Genomic DNA, 26,980 nt, shown 5'->3' with positions numbered 1-26,980 from the left:
GGAGATTATTTTCAGTCAAAGGCAGTTACACTAGATGGTATCTGTACAGCAGTAAGTTTCACCACAGCAGTAGACTACATACCTTCACCAGAAGGCTCTGTGTGACTGTGTCGATGCGTCCTCTCTCTGGTACATTCACAATTTCATTGTCACACGCAGCGTGGGACTGGACAGCCTCTGCACTAATGGACACATTCACAACCCCTACACACACATTGACAGACAGAGTGCAGCACAGGTTACACAACATCCAATACGGTGACTGAGAGTACACAACTCAGGTTGACATCCATTCAGCTGTTTGAACGGTTGAATGAAGACTGATGACTTACCCAGGACAGATGGTGCCATTGTCCAACTGAAGGTCTTTTGTCCATTGGCACACAAGCATGATGAGTACTGGACATCATTCAAGGGTGTGAGAGTATAGTCTAAGGAGTGAGCCGGAGTCACAGAAACCTGGCAAATAGGAACAATTTAAACAAAACATGGAAAACCCAAGAATGATACCCTGGATCTACATAAAAATTAAAATAAACAATGACTAGACAAACTGCAACAAAACACAAAATGTTATACAACTTCAGAAACTCATGAAACAACTCAAGAAACGATCATGATGCAGTGCCGTACCATGATGCACTTGGACAGGTAGTTGAACACAGTGGCCTTCAGCTCAAAGTGCTCTCCACGGATGATGGAGTAGGGCAGGGTGAGCTCTAGGAAGAAGGGCTGGAAGACAGTGATCTCCACCGGAGGAGCCAGACCGAAGCCACCAGGGGCCAGGCAGAATGCCTCTGTCTCCCAGGTGGTGATGGTGTCTGGGACTGTAAGGGGCATGTCTGCTGTTCCAGATTCCCTGTACAGAGGTCAGAGTTCAAACAGAAAGCCACTAAGTGAAAATAGAAAAGTTGAGCCAAAGGGGTAAATTGAGCCACACTTGTCTCTAGAAAACCATACACAAAATTCATAATTTGACCAAATATTTTGGAAGAGGTCATCATTTCATGGAGCCTGTAAAGGAAGAACCCACATGGAAAAAGTGGTAAGCAAGTTAGGTAAAAAAAAAAAGATTTTCACCAAGTCAAATTAATTGATTGTGTTAGAGGTTTCATGATCCTTGTATCTAAACCAAAGTAGATAATTCAAATTGTTCTATGCATCATTTGGGGTCTCTATAAGCTTCAATTTGAGGTCTTAAACCTAGCATGAACGTGTATCGTTGTAGCTGTGTGGGCTAATATAGTCCAAATATTTGCCTTGGGGTAAGTTAAGCCAATGGTTAAGCCAATAGAGAGCAATTGTAATGGTGTATTTATGTAGGCACTAACTCCTCAATGGTTCGCTGGACAAAGCCTATGGGAAAATGAATGGAGTTTTTGTAGGGTTTTTGGATAAACAAAAATAAGGTCTGTGGTAAAAACAGGTTTAGGAGATTTTATATGTTTTGTTCTATGAGATAATCTTCATCAGCTAACGTCACTTTTTGTGAACTTTGAAGCATTTATGTAATAAAAAAAGCACATAAAGCACAAAGGCATCATCATTCATAAATGTCATGTTAACTGACTGATATTATCTCATAGAACAAAAAGTATAAAATCTCCTAAACCTGTGTTAACCTCAGACCTTATTTTCTGCGTTTATCCCAAAACCCTATTCTTTCCCCATGAACTTTCCCCATTTGAATGGCTGAACGAACCAGAGACAACTCATTTTCGGCTTTTAGGACTACAAACTGGCAACCTTTATAGCAAGTTGAGCCAATTGAAGTGTTTTCTTCCCAGGCGAAGGGTTGGGTAGTAGCGGATTACATGTAACAGGGATTATGTAATCCGATAACAAGAATGAACATTGTAAGAATGCTACATTCTTAAAAACAGCTGATTACATTCGGGATTACTTAATCTAATATCAATAGGAACATTTGATAAAACTCTGTCATCATTGCTGTCATTTAGCACACCATCAAGATTTCTAACATGCTCTCAGAGATTTTATTGTTCTGCTGATCACCCATCAAGGGTGGATGGCTTCTGTTGAAGGTAAGGCTTCCAAAACATTTACACCTGGCCCACTGGTCAATCAGACAGTCCTCTGGACTGCAGAGTTCCTGCTTGCTGCTTTGAAGCAGTGCAGTTTCGGGAAAAACACAGTATTGAAAGCAACCACTATTGTTGCTGTTCAAGAGATAAGGGTCACAGATTTCTGGTCTGAATTGTATCAAATATTGAACAAAGGGCAATATTAAATAGGTGGGTGCATAGGCCACTCAAAGTGGGTGCATAGGCCTATACATTACACTTACTGTTAGATATCAATAAGACGGCTAACTATCAGTTATAGGCTATATTTAGTTAGCGATCTAGCTAACCACTTCCTCAGGTGGTGAATTAGCCCCAAATGAATTAGCCTATGTGATATTAGTGCCAAAAAAATATGTAGACAAATGAATCTCTATTGAACAAAAACATCAGAAAATTCTGGAAAAATATTTTGTTAGTAATATAATAACAATTGCCTAGTTGTCAAACCCCACATTCATGACAATCACTGGTTCTTGAATCATACCATTTTAGTAGTCTAGTACACTTGTTAATTAAATACTTTGAATTACTTTATAAGACGCTGAGGCTACTAATTTTTTATATTGTGTGACCCCACTGTAAATGTGGTGCAACCAAATCATTAGCTGGTGCCACCAACTGAACATTTTAGTATGGAGCCATGTGACTATGCTCTTACACATAGAATAGATAGCACACTAGTCCCCAATTTGGAAATACTCATGTTTCTAAATGAAAAAATGCTGAATTAGATTCATGTTTTTAAATGTTTTAAAATGTCTGGTGTTAGGAGTGACAGTAATCCAAAAGTAATAAAATGCAATCGGATTACATTAATCATTTTGAGTAATCCATTACATTCCTGATAACTTTATTTTTCATGTAACTGTAATCAGTAACGGATTACATTTTTCAAGTAATCCGCCCAACCCTGCCCAGGCTTAATGCAAGGCATTATCGCTGGGATATGACGTACAGTGCCTTGCAAAAGTATTCTTCCCCCTTGGCGTTTTTCCTGTTTTGTTGCATTACAACCTGTAATTTAAATTGATTTTTATTTGGATTTCATGTAATGGACATACACAAAATAGACCAAATTGGTGAAGTGAAATGAAAAAAAAATGACTTGTTTCAACAAATTCTAAAAAATAAATAACGGAAAAGTGGTGCTGTGACGAGGTGTGAATGAAGGAGTGAGGCTCAGGAGGTAAAACACCGAAGTCTATAGTTATTCCGTTTACATAAATAAAACGCACCCAGCGTCAAAATGAAACTATCACAAGGGAAATATTCCACCTTGGCAATAACAAATGGAAGAGTAGCTCAACCGAGCTACTCGCTCTCACAAATACAATCACTCACAAAGACAAGGGGAACAGAGGGAACACTTATACACATACTAATTAGGGGAATGAGCACCAGGTGTGTGTGATTGACTAGACAAGACATGACAAGTGGAGTGATGAGAATGGGATCGGCAGTAGCTAGTTAGCCGGTGACGACGAACGGCGAAAAACCTGCCCGAACAAGGAGGGGAGGCAGCCTCGGCGGAAGTCGTGACAGTACCCCCCCCCCCCCCCCCCCCCCCTTGACGCGCGGCTCCAGCAGTGCACCGGCCTCGGGACGGCCAGGAGGACGTGGAGCAGGGCGAGCCGGATGGTGACGGTGGAAATCCCTCAACAGGGAGGGTTCGAGGATGTCCCTCCTTGGGACCCAGCACCGTTCCTCCGGACCATACCCCTCCCACTCCACAAGATACTGAAGGCCCCCCACCCGACGCCTTGAATCCAGGATGGAACGGACCGAGTACGCCGGGGCCCCCTCGATGTCTAGAGGAGGTGAGCGGACCAGCTACCACCGGCCTGAGGAGGGACACATGAAACGAGGGGTTAATACGGTAATCAGGGGGTAATAACAACCTGTATGTAACCTCGTTTATCCTCCTCAGGACTTTAAACTGCCCCACAAACCGCAGGCTCAGCTTCCGGCAGAGCAGACGGAGGGGTAGATTCCGGGTCGAGAGCCAGACCCGATCCCCTGGTACGAAAACCGGGGCCTCCCTGCGGTGGTGGTCAGCGTTCGCCTTCTGAAGACGCATGGCGCGCTGGAGGCGAATGTGGGCAGCGTCCCAAGTCTCCTCCGCGCGCCGAAACCAGTCATCCACCGCAGGAGCCTCGGTCTGGCTCTGGTGCCACGGTGCCAGGAGCGGTTGGTAACCCAAAACACATTGGAAGGGTGTTAGGTTAGTAGAGGAGTGGCGAAGAGAGTTCTGAGCATATTTTTCCCATGGCAGGAACACCGACCACTCCCCCTGCCGGTCCTGATAGTAGGTCCGCAGGTACCTACCCACATCTTGATTCACCCTTTCCACCGGCCCATTACTCTCGGGGTGAAATCCAGAGGTCAGGCTGAATGAGACTCCCAGACGTTCCATGAACGCCTTCCAGATTCTAGACGTGAACTGGGGACCTCGGTCGGACACTATATCCTCTGGTACCCCGTAGTGCCAGAAGACGTGAGTAAACAGAGCCTCCGCAGTTTGTAGGGTCGTGGGGAGACCGGGCAGAGGAAGGAGGCGGCAGGACTTCGAAAAGCAATCCACAACGACCAGGATAGTGGTGTTACCTTGGGAGAGGGGAAGATCAGTAAGAAAATCAATACTAAGTTGAGACCATGGTCGTTGTGGAACTGGTAAAGGTTGTAGCTTACCCGCTGGGAGGTGCCTAGGTGCCTTACTCTGGGCGCACACTGAGCAGGAGGAAACAGACACCCTCACGTCCTTAGCCAAGGTAGGCCACCAGTACTTCTCGGTCAGGCAGCGCATTGTACGACCGATACCTGGATGACCAGAGGAGGGTGTCGTGTGTGCCCAGTAGATCATACGATCACGGATAAGCGCAGGCACGTACTGCAGCCCAGCTGGACACTTATGAGAGTGTGAAATCAAACCGGGTGAAGAAGAGGGCCCACCTGGCCTGGTGAGGATTCAGCCTCCTCGCTGCCCGAATGTACTCCAGGTTACGGTGGTCTGTCCAGACGAGGAAAGGGTGTTTCGCCCCTTCGAGCCAATGCCTCCACACCGTCAAAGCTCGGACAACAGCCAGCAGCTCCCGATCACCAACGCCGTAGTTCTGCTCCGCCGAGCTGAGCTTCTTCGAAAAGAAGGCACAGGGGCAGAGCTTGGGTGGCGTGCCCGAGTGTTGGGATAAGACAGCGCATATCCCTACCTTGGACGCATCCACCTCCACTACGAACGATAGTGATGAATCGGGGTGAGCCAGTACCGGGGCTGAGGGGAACAGACCCCGCAATCTACTGAAGGCCAAATCAGCCTCAGCAGACCAGCGGAGCCGGGACGGCCCACCCTTCAACAAGGAGTTAATGGGAGCTGCAATCTTGCCAAAGCCCTGAATAAACCTCTGATAGTAGTTGGCAAAGCCAAGGAAGCGCTGCACCTCCTTCACCGTGGTTAGAGTTGGCCAATTACACATGGCTGAAATGCGATCTCCCTCCATCTCCACACCTGTGGTTGTAATGCGGTATCCGAGGAAGGAGATTGACTGCTGGAAAAAGTCATACTTCTCTGCCTTGACATAAACATCATTCTCCAGCAGTCGGACCAGTGCCTTGCAAACCAGGGACACATGCTCGGCACGCGCAGCAGAATACACCAGGATGTCATCGATGTAGACCACCACACCGCGACCAAGCATGTCCCGAAACAACTCGTTCACAAAGGACTGGAAAACGGATGGAGCATTCATCAAACCTTAGGGCATCACCAGGTATTCATAATGCCTCGAGGTTGTGCTGAATGCTGTTTTCCACTCATCCCCTTCCCGAATACGCACCAGGTTGTAGGCACTCCTGAGGTCTAATTTCGTGAAAAAACGGGCCCCATGCATTGACTCAATCACTGAAGGAATGAGGGGAAGAGGATAACTAAATCGTACCGTCACCTTATTCAGTGGTCGACAATCAATGCACGGGTGTAAACCGCCATCTTTCTTCTTCGCAAAGAAGAAACTCGAGGAAGCAGGTGAAGTGGAGGGACGTTTATACCCCTGGCAGAGGGACTCGGTGACGTATGTTTCCATAGCTTCCGTTTCAGCCTGCGACATGGGATACACATGATTCCTGGGAGGTACAACGTCTACCCGAAGGTTTATCGTGTAATCCCCCTCCCGATGAGGTGGTAATTTAGTCGCTTGCATCTTGAAAAACGCGATCGCCAGATCATGGTATTCGGGGGGAATGCGCACGGTGGGGGTACCGTCTGGACTTTCCACCGTGGTCGCACCAACGGAAACACCTAGACACCTACCCAGACACTCACCACCCCGTAAGAACCCTCTGCGGCCATGAAAAATTGGGGTTGTGAAGGGCTAACCACGGAATACCTAAGACTACAGGGTAAGCAGGAGACTCAATAATCAAAAAAGTGATATGCTCAACATGCGTCTCCTGTGTAATCATGGTGACTGGTACAGTAACCTCCTTAACCAACTCTGACCCTAATGGTCCACTATCAAGTGCTCTGATGGGGAGTGGAATGGATAGGGGAACCAATGAAATGCCTTGACGGCGTGCAAATGCCCTGTCCATAAAGTTCCCAGCTGCGCCTGAATCGACTAGCGCCTTACACTGGGAAACTACCAGGTGATCGGGAAAGGAGATAGATAAGGTACAATGCGCCGCAAAGGGCCCTGAACAAGTTTGGGTGTTCGTTACCTGGGGTGATGCATGAGTACCCTGCCTACCGCCTCCAGACCCAAAGGAACATTGACTGCGACGTGAGGTGGATTGTCCCTTCGTGCCACCAGAGTGGCACTGTCGCTGTCCTTCTGCGCTCTCTCGACCGGCGGCTCCCCCCAGCGCCATCTGCTCAGGGTCAGAGTCGTCCGGAGCGGGAACGGGCAGACCCCTACCAGGACGTCCTCTGGCTGCTAGCAGATTGTCCAGCCGGATGGCCATGTCCACCAGTTGGGAGAACGATAGCATGGCATCACGGCAGGCTAGCTCCCGTCGGACGTCCTCCCTTAGGTGGCACTGGAAATGGTCGATCAGGGCCCGCTCGTTCCACCCGGACCCCGCTGCCAGCGTCCGGAGCCCCAGCGCGTAGTCCTGTGCGGACCTCGTCCCCTGCCTCAGATGGACCAGTTGTTCACCCTCTAGCGGGTGATCGAAAACGGTCCGAAAGAGGCGAGCAAACTCCCTGTAGTCCTCCAACGCGGCAGCTCCCTCGTTCCACACCGCGTTGGCCCACTCCAGGGCTCTCCCACAAAGGCAGGAAACGAGGACGGATACCTTCTCCCACTCCAGTGGCGCCGGCCTGATGCTGGAGAAATACATCTCTAGTTGGAGCAGAAATCCCTTACATCGCACTGCCATCCCATCAAACGCTGGTGGCCGGGATATATGGATCCCTCCAGGGGCTGGGGTGTAGGTGGCTGGATCCGGTTGACCAGCTGGTCTCGATAGATCGGGTCCTCTCTTCTCCAGGCGTTGTACTACCTGAAGAACCCAATCCATCGCTTCCCCCAAGCTGGCCAGCATCGAGGAATGCTCCTGGACCCTTGCCACAACTCCAGGCATGCGGTCTTCTCCTGCAGACTCCATATGAGATCAGGTGAGTGATTCTGTGACGAGGTGTGAATGAAGGAGTCAGGCGCAGGGGGTAAAACACCGAAGTCCAGAGTTTATTCCGTTTACATAAATAAAACGAACCCAGCGTCAAAACGAAACTATCACAAGGGAAATATTCCACTTTGGCAATAACAAATGGAAGAGTAGCTCAACTGAGCTACTCGCTCTCACAAATACAATCACTCACAAAGACAAGGGGAACAGAGGGAGCACTTATACACATACTAATTAGGGGAATGAGCACCAGGTGTGTGTGATTGACAAGACAAGACATGACAAGTGGAGTGATGAGAATAGGATCGGCAGTAGCTAGTATCCGGTAACGACGAACGCCGAAACCTGCCCGAACAAGGAGGGGAGGCAGCCTCGGCGGAAGTCATAATATAATAATAATATGCCATTTAGCAGACGCTTTTATCCAAAGCGACTTACAGTTATGCGTGCATACATTTTTTTTTTTTTTTTTTTTTTTTGTGTATGGGTGGTCCCGGGGATCGAACCCACTACCTTGGCGTTACAAGCGCCGTGCTCTACCAGCTGAGCTACAGAGGACCACATGACAGGTGCATGCATATGCATTCACCCCCTTTGCTATGAAGCCCCTAAATAAGATCTGGTGCAACCAATTACCTTCAGAAGTCACATAATTAGTGAAATAAAGTCCACCTGTGTGCAATCTAAGTGTCACATGATCTGTCACATGATCTCAGTATATACAGTGGGGGAAAAAAGTATTTAGTCAGCCACCAATTGTGCAAGTTCTCCCACTTAAAAAGATGAGAGAGGCCTGTCATTTTCATCATAGGTACACGTCAACTATGACAGACAAATTGAGAAAAAAAAATCCAGAAAATCACATTGTAGGATTTTTAATGAATTTATTTGCAAATTATGGTGGAAAATAAGTATTTGGTCACCTACAAACAAGCAAGATTTCTGGCTCTCACAGACCTGTAACTTCTTCTTTAAGAGGCTCCTCTGTCCTCCACTCGTTACCTGTATTAATGGCACCTGTTTGAACTTGTTATCAGTATAAAAGACACCTGTCCACAACCTCAAACAGTCACACTCCAAACTCCACTATGGTCAAGACCAAAGAGCTGTCAAGGGACACCAGAAACAAAATTGTAGACCTGCACCAGGCTGGGAAGACTGAATCTGCAATAGGTAAGCAGCTTGGTTTGAAGAAATCAACTGTGGGAGCAATTATTAGGAAATGGAAGACATACAAGACCACTGATAATCTCCCTCGATCTGGGGCTCCACGCAAGATCTCACCCCGTGGGGTCAAAATGATCACAAGAACGGTGAGCAAAAATCCCAGAACCACACGGGGGGACCTAGTGAATGACCTGCAGAGAGCTGGGACCAAAGTAACAAAGCTTACCATCAGTAACACACTACGCCGCCAGGGACTCAAATCCTGCATTGCCAGACGTGTCCCCCTGCTTAAGCCAGTACATGTCCAGGCCCGTCTGAAGTTTGCTAGAGTGCATTTGGATGATCCAGAAGAGGATTGGGAGAATGTCATATGGTCAGATGAAACCAAAATATAACTTTTTGGTAAAAACTCAACTCATCGTGTTTGGAGGACAAAGAATGCTGAGTTGCATCCAAAGAACACCATACCTACTGTGAAGCATGGGGGTGGAAACTTCATGCTTTGGGGCTGTTTTTCTGCAAAGGGACCAGGACAACTGATCCGTGTAAAGGAAAGAATGAATGGGGCCATGTATCGTGAGATTTTGAGTGAAAACCTCCTTCCATCAGCAAGGGCATTGAAGATGAAACGTGGCTGGGTCTTTCAGCATGACAATGATCCCAAACACACCGCCCGGGCAACGAAGGAGTGGCTTCGTAAGAAGCATTTCAAGGTCCTGGAGTGGCCTAGCCAGTCTCCAGATCTCAACCCCATAGAAAATCTTTGGAGGGAGTTGAAAGTCCGTGTTACCCAGCGACAGCCCCAAAACATCACTGCTCTAGAGGAGATCTGCATGGAGGAATGGGCCAAAATACCAGCAACAGTGTGTGAAAACCTTGTGAAGACTTACAGAAAACGTTTGACCTGTGTCATTGCCAACAAAGGGTATATAACAAAGTATTGAGAAACTTTTGTTATTGACCAAATACTTATTTTCCACCATAATTTGCAAATAAATTCATAAAAAATCCTACAATGTGATTTTCTGGATTTTTATTTCTCATTTTGTCTGTCATAGTTGACGTGTACCTATGATGAAAATTACAGGCCTCTCTCATCTTTTTAAGTGGGAGAACTTGCACAATTGGTGGCTGACTAAATACTTTTTTTCCCCACTGTATACACCTGTTCTGAAAGGCTCCAGAGTCTGCAACACCACTAAGCAAGGGGCACCACCAAGCAAGCGGCACCATGAAGACCAAGGAGCTCTCCAAACAGGTCAGGGACAAAGTTGTGGAGAAGTACAGATCAGGGTTGGGTTGTAAAAAAATATCAGAAACTTTTAATATCTCACGGAGCACCATTAAATCCATTATTAGAAAATGGAAAGAATATGGCACCACAACAAACCTGCCAAGAGAGAGCCGCCCACCAAAACTCACGGACCAGGCAAGGAGGGCATTAATCAGAGAGGCAACAAAGAGACCAAAGATAACCCTGAAGGAGCTGCAAAGCTGCACAGCGGAGATTCAAGTATCTGTCCATAGGACCACTTTAAGCCATACACTATACAGAGCTGGGCTTTACGGAAGAGTGGCATCACGGCCAGAAAAAAGCCATTGCTTAAAGAAAAAAAGGCATGTGGGAGACTCCCCAGACATATGGAAGAAGGTACTCTGGTCAGATGAGACACAAATTTAGCTTTTTATCCATCAAGGAAAAAGCTATGTCTGGCGCAAACCCAACACCTCTCATCACCCCGAGAACACCATCCCCACAGTGAAACATGGTGGTGGCAGCATCATGCTGTGGGGATGTTTTTCATCGGCAGGGTCTGGGAAACTGGTCAGAATTGAAGGAATGATGGATGGCGCTAAATACAGGGACATTCTTGAGGGAAACCTGTTTCAGTCTTCCAGAGATTTGAGACTGGGATGGAGGTTCACCTTCCAGCTGGACAATGACCCTAAGCATACTGCTAAAGCAACACTTGAGTGGTTTAACGGGAAACATTTAAATGTCTTGGAATGGCCTAGTCAAAGCCCAGACCTCAATCCAGGGTGAATAGTTACGCACGCTCAAGTGTTCCGTTTTTTTGTCTTATTTCTTGTTTGTCTCACCCAAAAAAATATTTTGCATCTTCAAAGTGGTAGGCATGTTGTGTAAATCAAATGATACAAACCCCCAAAAAATCAATTTTAATTCCAGGTTGTAAGGCAACAAAAAAGGAAAAATGCCAAGGGGGGTGAATACTTTCGCAAGCCACTGTAACAACATGTCTGGCCTATGTTAAAAGTGTTTAAAAAAAGTTTAAAGCATTTGTTAGGTGTTAAGCCTGTGTTAAATGATGCTTAAAATGATTAAAAGACAAAAAAGCGATTGTGATTGTGTTGAATTGTGTTTGGGAAATAGAGATAGACATGAACCAGGTTTCCATTCAACCTTTTTGCGCGCGTAAAGTATGTTGGAAAAAAATGTAATGACAGGCCTGATGGAAACAGAACATTTGTCTGTAAAAATTTCGAATTGTCGACAAAAAAAATACGCTAGACAAGGTGGGACCTTTTTGTGTCAGTAAAATAGATTATGCGAGAAATGGTGGTGGAAACGCTTTTATGCGCAAATATTGATATAATAACCATCATATCTAAGTAAACTTGGAATAACGCGATGACATGTTGTGTGGTCCTCCCACTACAACTCGTCGGGAGAACATGCAGTTTATTAGGCTTCAGATTAAATAAATATTGAGGGTTTTATTCTGGTGACATGATGATCGATGATTGGCTGTCATTTGACAAATAAAAAGAACCTCGCTCTTTTGTCCATAACAATCTCATCATATAGTCAATTTGATGGAAATATCTCCGGTGGGAAAATACGCATATTGTTTTTATGCGGATTGTAGAAAATATTTGCATGAAAATCTGTCGCCAATCGGATGGAAACCTAGCTATGGTTTTAAAAAGGTAGTGGTAATATTTCATTCAATACAGAAATGTGTAGGCAGCTTAATTTACCCCTTGTGCCAAGAGACCAATTCTTTGGGACAAGCTATGTTTTCAATACTGTAATGTTTACATGAATTCTGATTATTTCCAGGGATACACAACATCCTGAAATATATGTCGATATCTTTGTTAGAAAGAATACTATATTTCCCTTGACGGAGTGATGCTGAATGTAAAACATTTATCAATTATACACCACTCTCCCCTACTCTGTAATGCAGTTTAATGAGGTACAGGTTCCTAATCTAGACCACTAATGTATGTTTGATATAGGTGGGTTGGTTGTTTAGCAACAAAACCAACACGTACGCAACTATGGGCCAAAACAGACGGGGTTGGCTTAGATTGTTGACAAGTTAACTATATTCTGCCTCCAAATGCTTATTGAAAACATAAATACATTTGCACAATGAGCACTTGTTGTTTCTCAAATACATCATTACAGTTGCTGGTTAGCTAGCTAGCGAATTTTTGCCATATTAGCATAGACATGACATGAGTCAAAACACCTCAAAACAAGACATGGTATCAATAATAAGGTACTACGAGCTCAAACGAGCCACCGACTATTCTCCACATGGCAGTTTCTTGTCATTGTTGCTAACTATCTGACCGTTCGGAATCATAACATCACACAGCCTTCTGCCTCAATGATGCGCGCGCGTTATTTTTGTGATGTTGTCAGTCAACCCATCTATAAGGCAACAGCCTCACTGTGCAGTGCTCTTACCCAACTTCCACAAGATCCCATATCCATGTCTCAGGGAAGAACGTACGGACCGTCTCTATGGGTGGCGGAGGTGGAGCGGCACCATATCCGGCTCCGGGTAATCCAGCTTCACCCACTGGAAATCGCTGACGCATTGCACGCGTGCTGTCCATGTCTACATTGTGGGAGTAGTAGGATACTACTAAAACAAAACAGTCATTATTCTCATGTTAGAATCAGCCTGGTCAAACCAGACTGAATGCTGCGCTCACTGGTGATGCATGCAGCGTTCAGACTGGTTTAACCAGGCTATGTTAGAATAACAAAAACCATGCATTTCCCAAGATTCACCAAAGACTTCTGGCAATGACGAGAGTAAGCGGTGTTAAGGAGGACATCTCACCATAGGATCGATGGTACTGGTTCCCCTTGTAATTTAGGCAGGAAGGTACTCTTAGAACCAGATTAGTTGCCAGCTTCAGTCCCAGTTTCTAGAAATGTAAGAATCACAAACAAGAGAGCTCGATATTAATGAATGTCTCAGTTTTATTTTTCTATTCTATATGTTTTTTTGTTGTTGCCTCAAACAGGCTATTTTAGCAATGTATAATTTAAGAAGATGAATGCATGTTAACAGTTTGGTAACTGATTCTTATGAGAGAGAGGAAAAGAGGCTTAAAGTTAAGAGAAAACAAGGCAGAAGTTACCTGAAAAACTTCATAAGGTTCCTTTTTCTCCTCAGTTAGTCCATCTGGGTATGGCATTACATATCTCCTTGGTCTTACACGTAAACATGCTACTGGATCTTCAAGCTCGTAGGGAATGTATGTTGTCTCCTTGACTGGTAACAAATCAAATATCTGGAATGGGATAATAAGGAGATGTGAAATGACCTTGTTCATTGGGCACCAAACAGAAGGCAGTGACTACTTAGACTTGTCTAATTTCATTTTCCATTGCTAAACGTTTTTAAAATGCTTTCCGTGCCCTAATGAACACAACCCAGAATTTGAACTTATTAAAGTCACACTATGCAGAAATCACTCCTCCATTTCCTGGTTGCTAAAACTCAAATAGTTCACCTAATTTCAGTTTATGTGACAAAATAGCCTAGTATAGTGTAGAGAATCATTGTACCATCTAAACCGCTGTGAAATATATTTTCCATAACCATAAATATTGTTGTTTCAGCTGTTTGAAGATGGTGTACAAACCCAAAAGTAAAAGATGCAAAAACAAAACTTAAGAACGGGGACCAAAGAAATAGCACACATAGAACAGATACAATGCTTCTTAGACTTCCTTTCAAGTAGATCTATTACTCACATTTCTATGTGAATTTGGTTGAATTCAGGTCGCCCAAAAAGTTACATATTGCCACTTTAAGTACCAATAGGGATATGCTTTCCAGTTGATGAAAGCACACCCATTGGCCCACTGTGAACAGACCCACTCCAAGTCTGCTGTAGTCACTTCTTATTCCCCTGAAGCTGTTTGTATTCCCAGCACCACAAAAGCTGTTTATATGGTGGTATGACCGTTGACATTCACTTCAGTGAGCTCTGTTACCTTGTCAGCATCCAGCCTCTTCCCTGGCTCCATGATGTGAACACTCTTGTCCACAGTGCTGAGGCCACAGAGGGAGCCGGGCTGGGCCGAAAGCTGCAGGGTGTTCTCCTCCCCTGGGACCGCTTTTGAGGGTGAGAACTCCACCAACACCTGGCACACATGACATACACAAGTGTACATGATACACCTTTAGTGTACACAATATCTTTGTGATGAGGGTATGACACACACAGACGCATGCACACTGTAAAAACGGCCAGCTCATCTCCTTTCCAAGACCCCAACTTTCTTTTGGTTTTCTTATTGAAATAAGGTCACGCCAATCATCATAATTGTATCAGCCAATCAGCAGCCTTTCCCCCGGGACTTAGCATAATACCTGACCAGCCAGGGCCTCAGACAGTCTGTAGTTTCCATTCTGATGACCAACCAATTTTTCTCTTCTCTTATTCTACCTCCTTAGAACAAATTGCTTTTCTTTCTGATGTTTTATTGAAGGTGCAGCTAAATGTAAGTCCCAAAATCCTGTCTGTTGTAAATATGTACCATTTGTGTTGAACTTGGTAGCTAGCTAGCTAGCTCGCGTACTCCCGCTAGCGTTAGCATTAGCATTGTCATCCGGAATGCGTTACTATTTAGCATGCATATTAGCGATTAGCATTTGTTAGCATTTGTCTGTGGTGCTAGGCTATTTTCGGTTATAGATTGCTCATGCTTATTATGTTTTATATTGTGTAGATATTTCTACATTGCTCTGTTGTTTGTTTGTGCATCTAGCATGTGTTTGGGTCCACATAGCCTGTTTAGTTTGTAGGCATATTTTTCCCATACTGTGCTATAGCCTAAGTTCTCCTCTTTTCTTTGCAGAACCACAATTAGTATCAGAGAGGGTGGTGTTGTATTTCTGTGTGTGGATCTTCATTAAAGCATTGAACTGGAACTACTGCATCCTCGTGTTCTGAACGGACACCCTGTGGTGGTTGCTACCGGCCTAAAATCCAGCACCTAGGTTTTTTATCCCTTTTTATTGGTCCTTCGAAATCATAAACAACCCATATTTTTCATGGTCCTTACGAGCAGGATGCAGTAACTGCCAGAGTCCAAGGATGCCAGTCACCAGAGAAGATCCTCCACAAGTTGTGGTTCGTCCCCACCGTCAGACTCGCCCCCCGCATCGTCTGGTCGACTATTAGGTATGCTACGAGTCAAGGCAGACGATCACCACACACACAACAACACAGCACTCCAACGAGGGACCACGTGTAGAGGGCACTGTGAGTGGAATTAATTACTCTCGCAACAAGACCAGCAGCAGCTACCTTCCGCACACCTTCTCCGCCCAGCTGAGAGTGCACCTACCGTGGACTAACTCCTACCATCCCCAACTTTATCAATGAATACCCACGAGAGTTTGCAAGACTGAAGTTGGCCCTCGACAATGTGCTGCCTGTAGATGCAACAGAGTGCTTCAAGTTTCAGATATTGTTGGACCACCTGAAGTTGGAAGAGGCTTTGCTAATTGCCAACTCCTACAGCAACAGCAGGTACACATACAGTGACACCATGGAGTCCCTCACAGAACTGTATGGCCAGCCCCACCTGTTTGCCCTCCAATGCATTGCAGGGTTAATGGATGGCCCCAACATCAAGAGTGGTGACACCAAGGCATTCCGAACATTCGCTCTGAGGATGTGCTTGGTTGGCATGTTGGATCAGCTAGGGAGTAATGGACAGACAGAACTGAGGTGTGGATCACATGTCTCCTGCCTCTTAGCTAAGTTATCACACAACCTAAGAGTCAGCTTCAAGAGATGTGTGAACCCCATCAAGACACCCATTCCAACCCTCCTTCACCTAGCAGAGTGGCTTGAGTACGACGTGAGAGTACAAGTAGATGACACACAGTTCAGTAGCGACCAAAGCAGGGACCACCCTAGCTCATGCCGAGATCAACATGAAGACAAATCCTTCCCTAAGACCATCACCATCCTCCACGGGGGTGAGCAGAGAAAGGACAAAGCCGAAGTCTCTGCGCAGAACCAATCTCCGGAGGAGAAGTCAATCAATCAATCAATTTTATTTTATATAGCCCTTCTTACATCAGCTAATATCTCGAAGTGCTGTACAGAAACCCAGCCTAAAACCCCAAACAGCTAGTAATGCAGGTGTAGAAGCACGGTGGCTAGGAAAAACTCCCTAGAAAGGCAAAACCTAGGAAGAAACCTAGAGAGGAACCAGGCTATGAGGGGTGGCCAGTCCTCTTCTGGCTGTGCCGGGTGGAGATTATAACAGAACCATGCCAAGATGTTCAAAAATGTTCATAAGTGACAAGCATGGTCAAATAATAATCAGGAATAAATCTCAGTTGGCTTTTCATAGCCGATCATTAAGAGTTGAAAACAGCAGGTCTGGGATAGGTAGGGGTTCCATAACCGCAGGCAGAACAGTTGAAACTGGAATAGCAGCAAGGCCAGGCGGACTGGGGACAGCAAGGAGTCACCACGGCCGGTAGTCCCGGCGTATGGTCCTAGGGCTCAGGTCTCTCAGTTGGCTTTTCATAGCCGATCATTAAGAGTTGAAAACAGCAGGTCTGGGACAGGTAGGGGTTTCGTAGCCGCAGGCAGAACAGTTGAAACTGGAATAGCAGCAAGGCCAGGCGGACTGGGGACAGCAAGGTGTCATCATGCCCGGTAGTCCTGACGTATGGTCCTAGGGCTCAGGTTCTCAGAGAGAAAGAGAGAACGAGAGAATTAGAGAGAGCATACTTAAATTCACACAGGACACTGGATAAGACAGGAGAAGTACTCCAGGTATAACCAACTAACCCCAGCCCCCCGACACATAAACTACTGCAGCATAAATACTGGAGGCTGAGACAGGAGCGGTCCGGAGACACTGTGGCCCCATCCGAAGAAACCCCCGGACAGGGCCAAACAGGAAGGATATAACCCCACCCACTCCGCCAAAGCACAGCCCCCGCACCACTAGAGGGATATCCCCAACCACCAACTTACAATCCTGAGACAAGGCCGAGTATAGCCCACAGAGGTCTCCACCACAGCACAAACCAAGCGGGGGGCGCCAACCCAGACAGGAAGATCACGTCAGTAACTCAACCCACTCAAGTGACGCACCCCTCCCAGGGACGGCATGAAAGAGCACCAGCAAGCCAGTGACTCAGCCCCTGCAACAGGGTTAGAGGCAGAGAACCCCAGTGGAGAGGGGAACCGGCCTGGCAGAGACAGCAAGGGCTGTTCGTTGCTCCAGCCTTTCCGTTCACCTTCACACTCCTGGGCCAGACTACACTCAATCATATGACCTACTGAAGAGATAAGTCTTCAGTAAAGACTTAAAGGTTGAGACCGAGTCTGCGTCTCTCACATGGGTAGGCAGACTGTTCCATAAAAATGGAGATCTATAGGAGAAAGCCCTGCCTCCCGCTGTTTGCTTAGAAATTCTAGGGACAATTAGGAGGCCTGCGTCTTGTGACCGTAGCGTACGTATTGGTATGTACGGCAGGACCAACTCGGAAAGATAGGTAGGAGCAAGCCCATGTAACGCTTTATAGGTTAACAGTAAAACCTTGAAATCAGCCCTTGCCTTAACAGGAAGCCAGTGTAGGGAAGCTAGCACTGGAGTAATATGATCAAATTTCTTGGTTCTAGTCAGGATTCTAGCAGCCGTATTTAGCACTAACTGAAGTTTATTTAGTGCTTTATCCGGGTAGCCGGAAAATAGAGCATTGCAGTAGTCTAACCTAGAAGTAACAAATGCATGGATTAATTTTTCTGCATCATTTTTGGACAGAAAATTTCTGATTTTTGCAATGTTACGTAGATGGAAAAAAGCTGTCCTTGAAACAGTCTTGATATGTTCGTCAAAAGAGAGATCAGGGTCAAGAGTAACGCCTAGGTCCTTCACAGTTTTATTTGAGACGACTTTACAACCATCAAGATTAATTGTCAGATTTAACAGAAGATCTCTTTGTTTCTTGGGACCTAGAACAAGCATCTCTGTTTTGTCCGAGTTTAAAAGTAAAAAGTTTTCAGCCATCCACTTCCTTATGTCTGAAACACAGGCTTCTAGCGAGGGCAATTTTGGGGCTTCACCATGCTTCATTGAAATGTACAGCTGTGTGTCATCCGCATAGCAGTGAAAGTTAACATTATGTTTTCGAATAACATCCCCAAGAGGTAAAATATATAGTGAAAACAATAGTGGTCCTAAAACGGAACCTTGAGGAACACCGAAATGTACAGTTGATTTGTCGGAGGACAGACCATTCACAGAGACAAACTGATATCTTTCCGACAGGTAGGATCTAAACCAGGCCAGAACTTGTCCGTGTAGACCAATTTGGGTTTCCAGTCTCTCCAAAAGAATGTGGTGATCGATGGTGTCAAAGGCAGCACTAAGGTCTAGTAGCACGAGGACAGATGCAGAGCCTCGGTCTGACGCCATTAAAAGGTCATTTACCACCTTCACAAGTGCAGTCTCAGTGCTATGATGGGGTCTAAAACCAGACTGAAGCATTTCGTATACAAGTCACGTGAGAAGCCAAATAAGTATTGTCGTTCTGCAACACCATGCAACATTACATGAATCAATGCACCAACTTTCAGCTCCTTTCCAAAGAACAGAAAGAATCCTGGATCAAGACAAATGAAAGATGTGGGAAGTGTGGACGCGGACACCAAGCAGCTCAGTGTACTCTCAAGGCTAAGTGCAAGAAGTGCGAGAAGAAGCATCTTGAGATTCTCCACGAGGTCAACACTAGTCGGACTGCTACAAAGAACGCTAGCACGAACACTATGAAGACCACCAGCACAAAGGCGCCAACAGAGGCCTGGTGAGCTCCACTGCAGAGACCCTCTACGTTGATCGACCTTCCGTCAGCAGTAAGGTGTTGCTGAAGATGAGTGGAGTCATCTTGCAGAGCGGCAACAAGTCACTTGACACGTACGCCCTGTTGGACGACGGGTCGGAGCGCACTATACCTCTACACGAAACAGCAGAGCAGCTAGGCCTCCAAGGCAATTCTGAGGACTTGGCACTTCGTACGGTGCGTCAAGATATTTGAGTCATCCATGGAGCTTCTTTGTCATTCTCTGTGGCCCCTGTTACTCAACCAATCCTTTGACATCCACAGAGCCTTCACAGCTGAATAGTTGGGCCTTGCACCGCATACCTACCCTGTCAAAGCCCTTCAGAAAAGGTATCGGCACCTCAAAGGCCTTCCCCTTCAACCGCTGTATCAGGCGCAGCCGCTACTGCGCATCGGATCAGACATTCCCCATCTAATCACCCCGACAGAGCCAGTGCGTTTGGGTCCTCCTGGCGGACCTGCCGCCATCAAAACTTAGCTCAGATGGACCCTTAAAAGTTCCTTCATACATCCCTCGTCTCTCCATCTGCAGAGCTCTTCAGCCATGTAGAGAAGCTCTGGCAGTTGGATACGCTACCATACAGGAGTGAGAAGCTCGTCACATGGTCCAAACAAGATGTAGAAGCCATGCATCTACTGGAGGAGAAGACAGTCAAGGTCGAAATGGACAGGGTTCAAAGGTACGCCACTCCCCTTTTGTGGAAGAAGAACCTTTGTCCCTTGAAAGCTAAACCGTGATGATTACCCTGAGGTCTATGAGTGGCAGGTTCTTCCCTTTGGGACGACATGTAGCCCCTGCTGCACCACGTTTGCCCTTCGGAAGCTTGCGTTTAACCACAGTGAGCCCAAAGAAGATGTGCGCTTCTCTGTAGAATGCTGTTTCTATGTAGACAACTGTCTACAAAGTCTCCCCGCTGCAGATGAAGCCAAGATACTGGTGGACAAGTTGAAGCACCTTCTTGCCAAGAGCGCACCCTTGGATTACGATGGCAATGTCTGTCTGACACTCTTGGCTACAAGCACGGTCACATGGAGAAAGTTGAACCCACCATGCGCAACATATATCGGATCCTTGCCAGCCAGTTCGATCCACTTGGCTTCATCGTTCCATACACCACACGGCCAAGGTTGTGGTCCAAAGGCTCTGGGATAAGAAAAGAGGGTGGGATGCCCCAGACCTACCTGAAAATCTTCTCCAAGCGTGGCTTATTTGGGAGAACGAACTTCCACAGCTGTCTCAGGTCACACTACCAAGGTGTTACGTCAGCACCGACATGGATCTCCCAACCAGCACAAGAAGTGTTCAAGTCCTCAGTGATGCCTCAGAACTTGCGTACGGTGCCATTGCGTACCTCCATACTGAAGACACCAAGGGACGGATCCAAGTGGCATTCCTTGCAGCAAGATCAAGAGTGGCCCCGAAACAACAACAGTCAATGCCAAGACTCGAGCTCTGCGCAGCACTCACCGGTGCCCAGCTGGCCGTGGTCATCAGAAAATAACTCACTGAGGAAATCCACGAGGTCATGTCTGGTCGGATTCTACAACAGTCTTAACCTGGCTCCAGTCAGACTCCTGCAGGTACAAAGTATTTGTAGGCACAAGAGTCACAGAAATACAGGAGCTCACGGACCCCCAGGCCTGGCGTTACATGTACACGGAGAGAAATCGACGATATCACACATGGCAAGACGCTGTCTCAGCTTATAGAACACAACCGTTGGAGTCAAGGTTCTCCATTCCTGTGGCAGGCCCAGTCATCCTGGCCCGAGAAGATCCGACCAAGTACCTCCTGATGAAGCATAGGAGCTGCGGAAGCTTACCTTCTGTGGACTCCTGTCAGCGGACACCAAGTCGTCTCTTCCTGATGTTGCCCAGTTCAACAATTTCCAGGAGCTGGTGGAAGCCACAGTGCAGTTGCTACACGGGGCGGCAAGTAGTGTCGACAACCCTTCAGCCGACGATTTCAAGCAAGCAGAACTCAAAGTACTCAGACATGCTCAGTCTGAGAGCTTCCCAGAAGACCTCTCCCTTCTAGAGGCAGGCAAGCCAGTCCCTCCGAGCAGCCGTCTGGTGACACTGGCCCCGGAGTATGACAACGACACCGGACTGATTCGTGTTGGAAGTCACCTTCGGAGGTGTGACCAGCTGGGCCCTGACGTTCTTCACCCAGTAGTTCTGGACCCAGGTCATCCGCTCACCAGGTTGCTGCTCAATAAATATGATGAGCAGCTGAGACACCCGGGCCAAGACAGGGTGTTTGCTGAGTTACATTGAAGGTTCTGGATTCTGAGAGGGAGGGCAGCTATTCGGCGTTTTCAGCTTGGTTGTGCCGAATGCAGGAATTGGCAAGGCCAGCCAGATGTGCCTAGGATGGCTGACCTGCCTCCAGCCCGACTGCGGCTCCACAAGCCCACATTCTATTATACAGGTGTGGACTGCTTTGGACCGTATATCATCAAGATTGGCCCGAAGAAATGAAAAGAGATGGGGCATCATCTTTAAGCGCATGACCACCCAGGCTGTACACGTGGATCTACTGACGAACATGGATTCTGATTTGTTCCTAAAGGCTTTGAGAGGCTTCATCGCTCAAAGAGAAATCAGATCCTGTCTGATCGAGGAACAAATTTCAAGGGAGGGAAGCGGGAGCTACAGGAGGCCTTCATGACTCTCCACCCATAGCTCCAGGAACAGTTAAACAGTCAGAAGATTCGCTTCGCCTTCAACCTACCAAGTGCACCACACTTTGGAGGATGCTGGGAGAGGGAGATCAGATCCATCAAGACTGCCCTGCAAACCACCCTTGGCGCACAGACCATCTCCGAAGAGGTGCTGAGGACTGTCCTAATTGAAGTAGAAGGGATCTTACATTTACATTTACATCATTTAGCAGACGATCTTATCCAGAGCGACTTACAAATTGGTGCATTCAACTTATGATAGCCAGTGGGACAACCCGTTTTTTTTTTTTATGGAGGGGTGGGGGAGGGGGGGGTGGGGTAGAATGATTACTTTGATACTATTCCAGGTATTCCTTAAAGAGGTAGGGTTTCAAGTGTCTCCGGAAGGTGGTCAGTGACTCCGCTGTCCTGGCGTCGTGGGGGAGCTTGTTCCACCATTGGGGTGCCAGAGCAGCGAATAGCTTTGACTGGGCTGAGTGGGAACTGTGCTTCCGTAGAGGTAGGGGGGCTAGCAGGCCAGAGGTGGATGAACGTAGTGCCCTCGTTTGGGTGTAGGGTCTGATCAGAGCCTGAAGGTAAGGAGGTGCCGTTCCCCTCACAGCTCCGTAGGCAAGCACCATGGTCTTGTAGTAGATGCAAGCCTCAACTGGAAGCCAGTGCAGTGTGCGGAGGAGCGGGGTGACATGAGAGAACTTGGGAAGGTTGAAAACCAGACTACAATCCCTTGGGATATGTTTCGTCGGACATCGCGGATCCGCACCCAATCACTTCTAACTCTCTCCTCATGGGGCGGCCAGACTCGTCACTACCACAGGTGGTCTACCCAGAGTCTGAACTGCTCAGTCGCAAAAGATGTAGACACAGCCAGGTTCTAGCCGACAATTTCTGGCACTGTTTCACAGTAAGGAAGAGCTTATAGTTGGGACTGTTGTGATGATCAGCTTCCTAGGGCACTGTGGCAAATTGGAACTGTCAAGTCAGTTATCCCTGGAGCAGACGGGAAAGTGAGGACAGCAGAGATCGAAGTCAAGGACAGAACCTACGTCAGGCCTGTTGCTCGACTCATCCAGCTTCCCGCCCTTCCTCAAGAAGCTACTGACCCTTAGCTGGCTTGTCAGTTGTAGCAAATAGGTACAACACATTTGGGGTCGGCTGTGAAAATGGACAGCTCATCTCCTTTCCAAGACCCCAACTTTTGGTTTTCTTATTGAAATTAGGTAATGTCAATCATCATAATTGTATTAGCCAATCAGCAGCCTTTTTTCCCGGGACTTAGCATAATACCTGACCTGGCAGGGCCTCAGGCAGTCTGTAGTTTCCATTCTGATGATCCACTGGTTTTTCACTCCTCCATATTCTACCTCCTTAGAAAACATTGCTTTTCTTTCTGATGTTTTATTGTACGTGCAGCTAAATGTAAGTGCCAAAATCCTGATGTCTTGTTGTTTGGAGCTTAATAGAGTCTGTTGTAAATATCTAGCATTTGTGTTAAACTTGCTAGCTCGCGTACACCCGCTAGTGTTAGCATTAACATTAGCATTGTCATCCGGAATGCATTACTATTTAGCATGCTAGTTAGTGGTTAGCATTTGTTAGCATTTGTCTGTGGTGCTAGGCTATTTTCGGTTGTAGATTGCTCATGCTTATTATGGGTAGATATTTCTACATTACTCTATTGTTTCATTGTGCATCTAGTATGTGTTTGGGTCCACATATCCTATTTAGTTTGTTGACATGCAAAGAGGCATATTTTTCCCATACTGTGCTATAGCCTGAGTTCTCCTCTTTTCTTTACAGAACCACAATTAGTATCAGAGAGAGTGGTGTTGTATGTGTGTGTGTAGATCTTCATGTGGTCCTCTGTAGCTCAATTGGTAGAGCATGGCGCTTGTAACGCCAGGGTAGTGGGTTCGATCCCCGGGACCACCCATACGTAAAAATGTATGCGCACATGACTGTAAGTCGCTTTGGGTAAAAGTGTCTGCTAAATGGCATATAATTATTATTATTATAAACCCTTGAACTGGAACTACTGCTTCCTTGTGTTCTGAAAGGACACCCTGTGGTGGTTGCTACCGGCCTAAAATCCAGCACCTAAGTTTTTTATTGGTCCTTCGAATTCATAAACAACCCATATTTTTCACATACAGTGAGGCAAAAAAGTATTTGATCCCCTGCTGATTTTGTACGTTTGCCCACTGACAAAGAAATGATCAGTCTATAATTTTAATGGTAGGTTTATTTGAACAGTGAGAGACAGAATAACAACAACAAAAATCCAGAAAAATGCATGTCAAAAATGTTATAAATTGATTTGCATTTTAATGAGGGAAATAAGTATTTCACCCCCTCTCAATCAAAAAGATTTCTGGCTCCCAGGTGTCTTTTATACAGGGAACGAGCTGAGATTAGGAGCACACTCTTAAAGGGAGTGCTCCTAATCTCAGCTTGTTACCTGTATAAAAGACACCTGTCCACAGAAGCAATCAATCAATCAGATTCCAAACTCTCCACCATGGCCAAGACCAAAGAGCTCTCCAAGGATGTCAGGGACAATATTGTAGACCTACACAAGGCTGGAATGGGCTACAAGACCATCGCCAAGCAGCTTGGTGAGAAGGTGACAACAGTTGGTGCGATTATTCACAAATGGAAGAAACACAAAATAACTGTCAGTCTCCCTCGGCCTGTGGCTCCATGCAAGATCTCACCTCGTGGAGCTGCAATGATCATGAGAACGGTGAGGAATCAGCCCAGAACTACACGGGAGGATCTTGTCAAAGATCTCAAGGCAGCTGGGACCATTGTCACCAAGAAAACAATTGGTAACACACTACGCCGTGAAGGACTGAAATCCTGCAGCACCCGCAAGGTCCCCCTGCTCAAGAAAGCACATATACAGGGCCGTCTGAAGTTTGCCAATGTACATCTGAATGATTCAGAGGAGAACTGGGTGAAAGTGTTGTGGTCAGATGAGACCAAAATGGAGCTCTTTGGCATCAACTCAACTCGCCGTGTTTGGAGGAGGAGGAATGCTGCCTATGACCCCAAGAACACCATCCCCACCGTCAAACATGGAGGTGGAAACATTATGCTTTGGGGGTGTTTTTCTGCTAAGGGGACAGGACAACTTCACTGCATCAAAGGGACGATGGACGGGGCCATGTACCGTCAAATCTTGGGTGAGAACCTCCTTCCCTCAGCCAGGGCATTGAGAATGGGTTGTGGATGGGTATTCCAGCATGACAATGACCCAAAACACACAGCCAAGGCAACAAAGGAGTGGCTCAAGAAGAAGCACATTAAGGTCCTGGAGTGGCCTAGCCAGTCTCCAGACCTTAATCCCATAGAAAATCTGTGGCGGGAGCTGAAGGTTCGAGTTGCCAAACGTCAGCCTCGAAACCTTAATGACTTGGAGAAGATCTGCAAAGAGGAGTGGGACAAAATCCCTCCTGAGATGTGTGCAAACCTGGTGGCCAACTACAAGAAAGGTCTGACCTCTGTGATTGCCAACAAGGGTTTTGCCACCAAGTACTAAGTCATGTTTTGCAGAGGGGTCAAATACTTATTTCCCTCATTAAAATGCAAATCAATTTATAACATTTTTGACATGCGTTTTTCTGGATTTTTTTGTTGTTATTCTGTCGCCCACTGTTCAAATAAACCTACCATTAAAATTATAGACTGATCATGTCTTTGTCAGTGGGCAAACATACAAAATCAGCAGGGGATCAAATACTTTTTCCCCTCACTGTACATATACCCACACCTTGTGCCTGAAGCATTTCTCAGTGGGGAAGTTCATGCTGTGGGCGATTACAGTCTCGCTGGGAAGCATACTGTACACCAGGACCTGTATCACTGGCGCCATCTCTGGAACCACTGCCAACTTCAAGGTGACTTCACCCTCAGTTACTGCAACGCAAGAGCATGTCACACTGAGTACGTTTACATGCACAGTAATAATTAGATAGTAAACTGATTATGGCAGTAAACAGATTATGCAAGACTCACCTTACTCTATCTTAATCTATGTAAAGTCAAAATCTAAGAAAGCATACGCCGATTAAAACACCAGAGGCATTTAAACGTTGGGTATGCACAAAATATGCCCCTAAACATTCATAACATGCGCCAGTTTTCACTCAAAAGTTGGTATTTATAAAAACTGAACTTGAAGTGAGAATGTGCTTATCCTCCTGCAAACTTCAGACCATGCATGGTTGAAGTATTGCAATGCAAGATGGCAAAAGTAGCCTTGTGCAGGAATATATGACACTCTTATTCATAACAAAAAACAGGTAGCTAAATATAATAATAATAATAATATAATCATTTTCCCTTAGTGAGCGAAAATCGATTTATTTTATCTTTGCATTCTAAAATAATATGAAATAGATACTTATTTCTAATTATTCATTTCATTACCATAATCATTGCAGAATAAATCCTCACCTTTTCTGACTGTGATGGTTTCATAGGCTACTCGCGAAATAGCCTATAGGCCTACAACAAGTTAGGATAGGCTACCAATCATCCCATCTCTCATTTCATTGGACCCACTTCACAATAAATAGATACGCTTTTTCAATTATTTTGCTCTATGCGATCCGAAAAACTGATCGCAGACGATTCACCTTTTTCATTGACTTTTGTAGGCGTCTGAATACTGTAATGTCGAATTTCTCGAGTAGACAATATTTCATTGTAAACATAATACATAAATTATAATGCAGAATAAATTCCTCACCTTTTCTGGCCATGATGAGTTCATATTCCCGAAGTAGCCATAAAACAAATTACCATGCACATCTCTCATTTAATTGGGCCTATTAAATAGGCTAATCTGCATTTATCAGAGTGCATCAGTAGCCTGATTTCAGACATCCATGTGAACAGGATTATTAAGGAAAGCGTTCTTCTTGCAAAACATAAACATTTTAATCGAAGTATTATATTAATCTGCCTTTCCACAATAATTGCTTTATTGTGTGCATGTAACCATACTCACTGTCATTGTCATCAAGCACCTTCCAGTACGTTCATAATTACTTAATAAAACTTCCTCACCAGGACTCCCCTGCTGCACGGTAACCTTCATGTGTCCATGCTGAACTATTGCCCCTCTGGATAAGGCCTGGAGGAGGGAAAAACAGTTATCCCATCAAGTCAGCAAGAAGGAGATGATGAGGAATGTTGGTGTTGTATAGGGACATCCTTCTTTGAAGGTGAGAGGCTGGGACTAGGTCTGAAATAACCCTGGTCAAAA

The 26,980-nt window shown here is 46.0% G+C and overlaps 1 protein-coding gene across 3 annotated transcripts in view; it reads right to left on the bottom strand.

The window, feature by feature from the left end:
- LOC311105469 (alpha-2-macroglobulin-like) overlaps positions 1–26,980 on the bottom strand; it is a 40,413-nt gene that overhangs the window by 7,270 nt on the left and 6,163 nt on the right. For 2 of the 3 annotated variants that reach the window (XM_084147639.1, XM_084147640.1), the window contains exons 13-21: positions 26,782–26,848; positions 25,481–25,626; positions 14,143–14,292; positions 13,281–13,433; positions 12,977–13,064; positions 12,595–12,775; positions 634–859; positions 333–459; positions 83–204 (exon numbers count right to left, since the gene is read on the bottom strand). In XM_084147639.1, the coding sequence (XP_084003765.1) occupies positions 83–204; positions 333–459; positions 634–859; positions 12,595–12,775; positions 12,977–13,064; positions 13,281–13,433; positions 14,143–14,292; positions 25,481–25,626; positions 26,782–26,848 (1,260 nt within the window). The remainder of the gene's footprint in view (positions 1–82; positions 205–332; positions 460–633; positions 860–12,594; positions 12,776–12,976; positions 13,065–13,280; positions 13,434–14,142; positions 14,293–25,480; positions 25,627–26,781; positions 26,849–26,980) is intronic. The other variant, XM_084147641.1, reaches the window with a different exon arrangement.

This window comes from Coregonus lavaretus (assembly GCF_964263955.1).
Source record: "Coregonus lavaretus genome assembly, chromosome: 30".
NCBI classification, from domain to species: Eukaryota; Metazoa; Chordata; class Actinopteri; order Salmoniformes; family Salmonidae; genus Coregonus; species Coregonus lavaretus.
The sequence above is the reverse complement of the archived record's forward strand: the minus strand, read 5'-3'. Positions and strand labels throughout refer to the sequence as shown.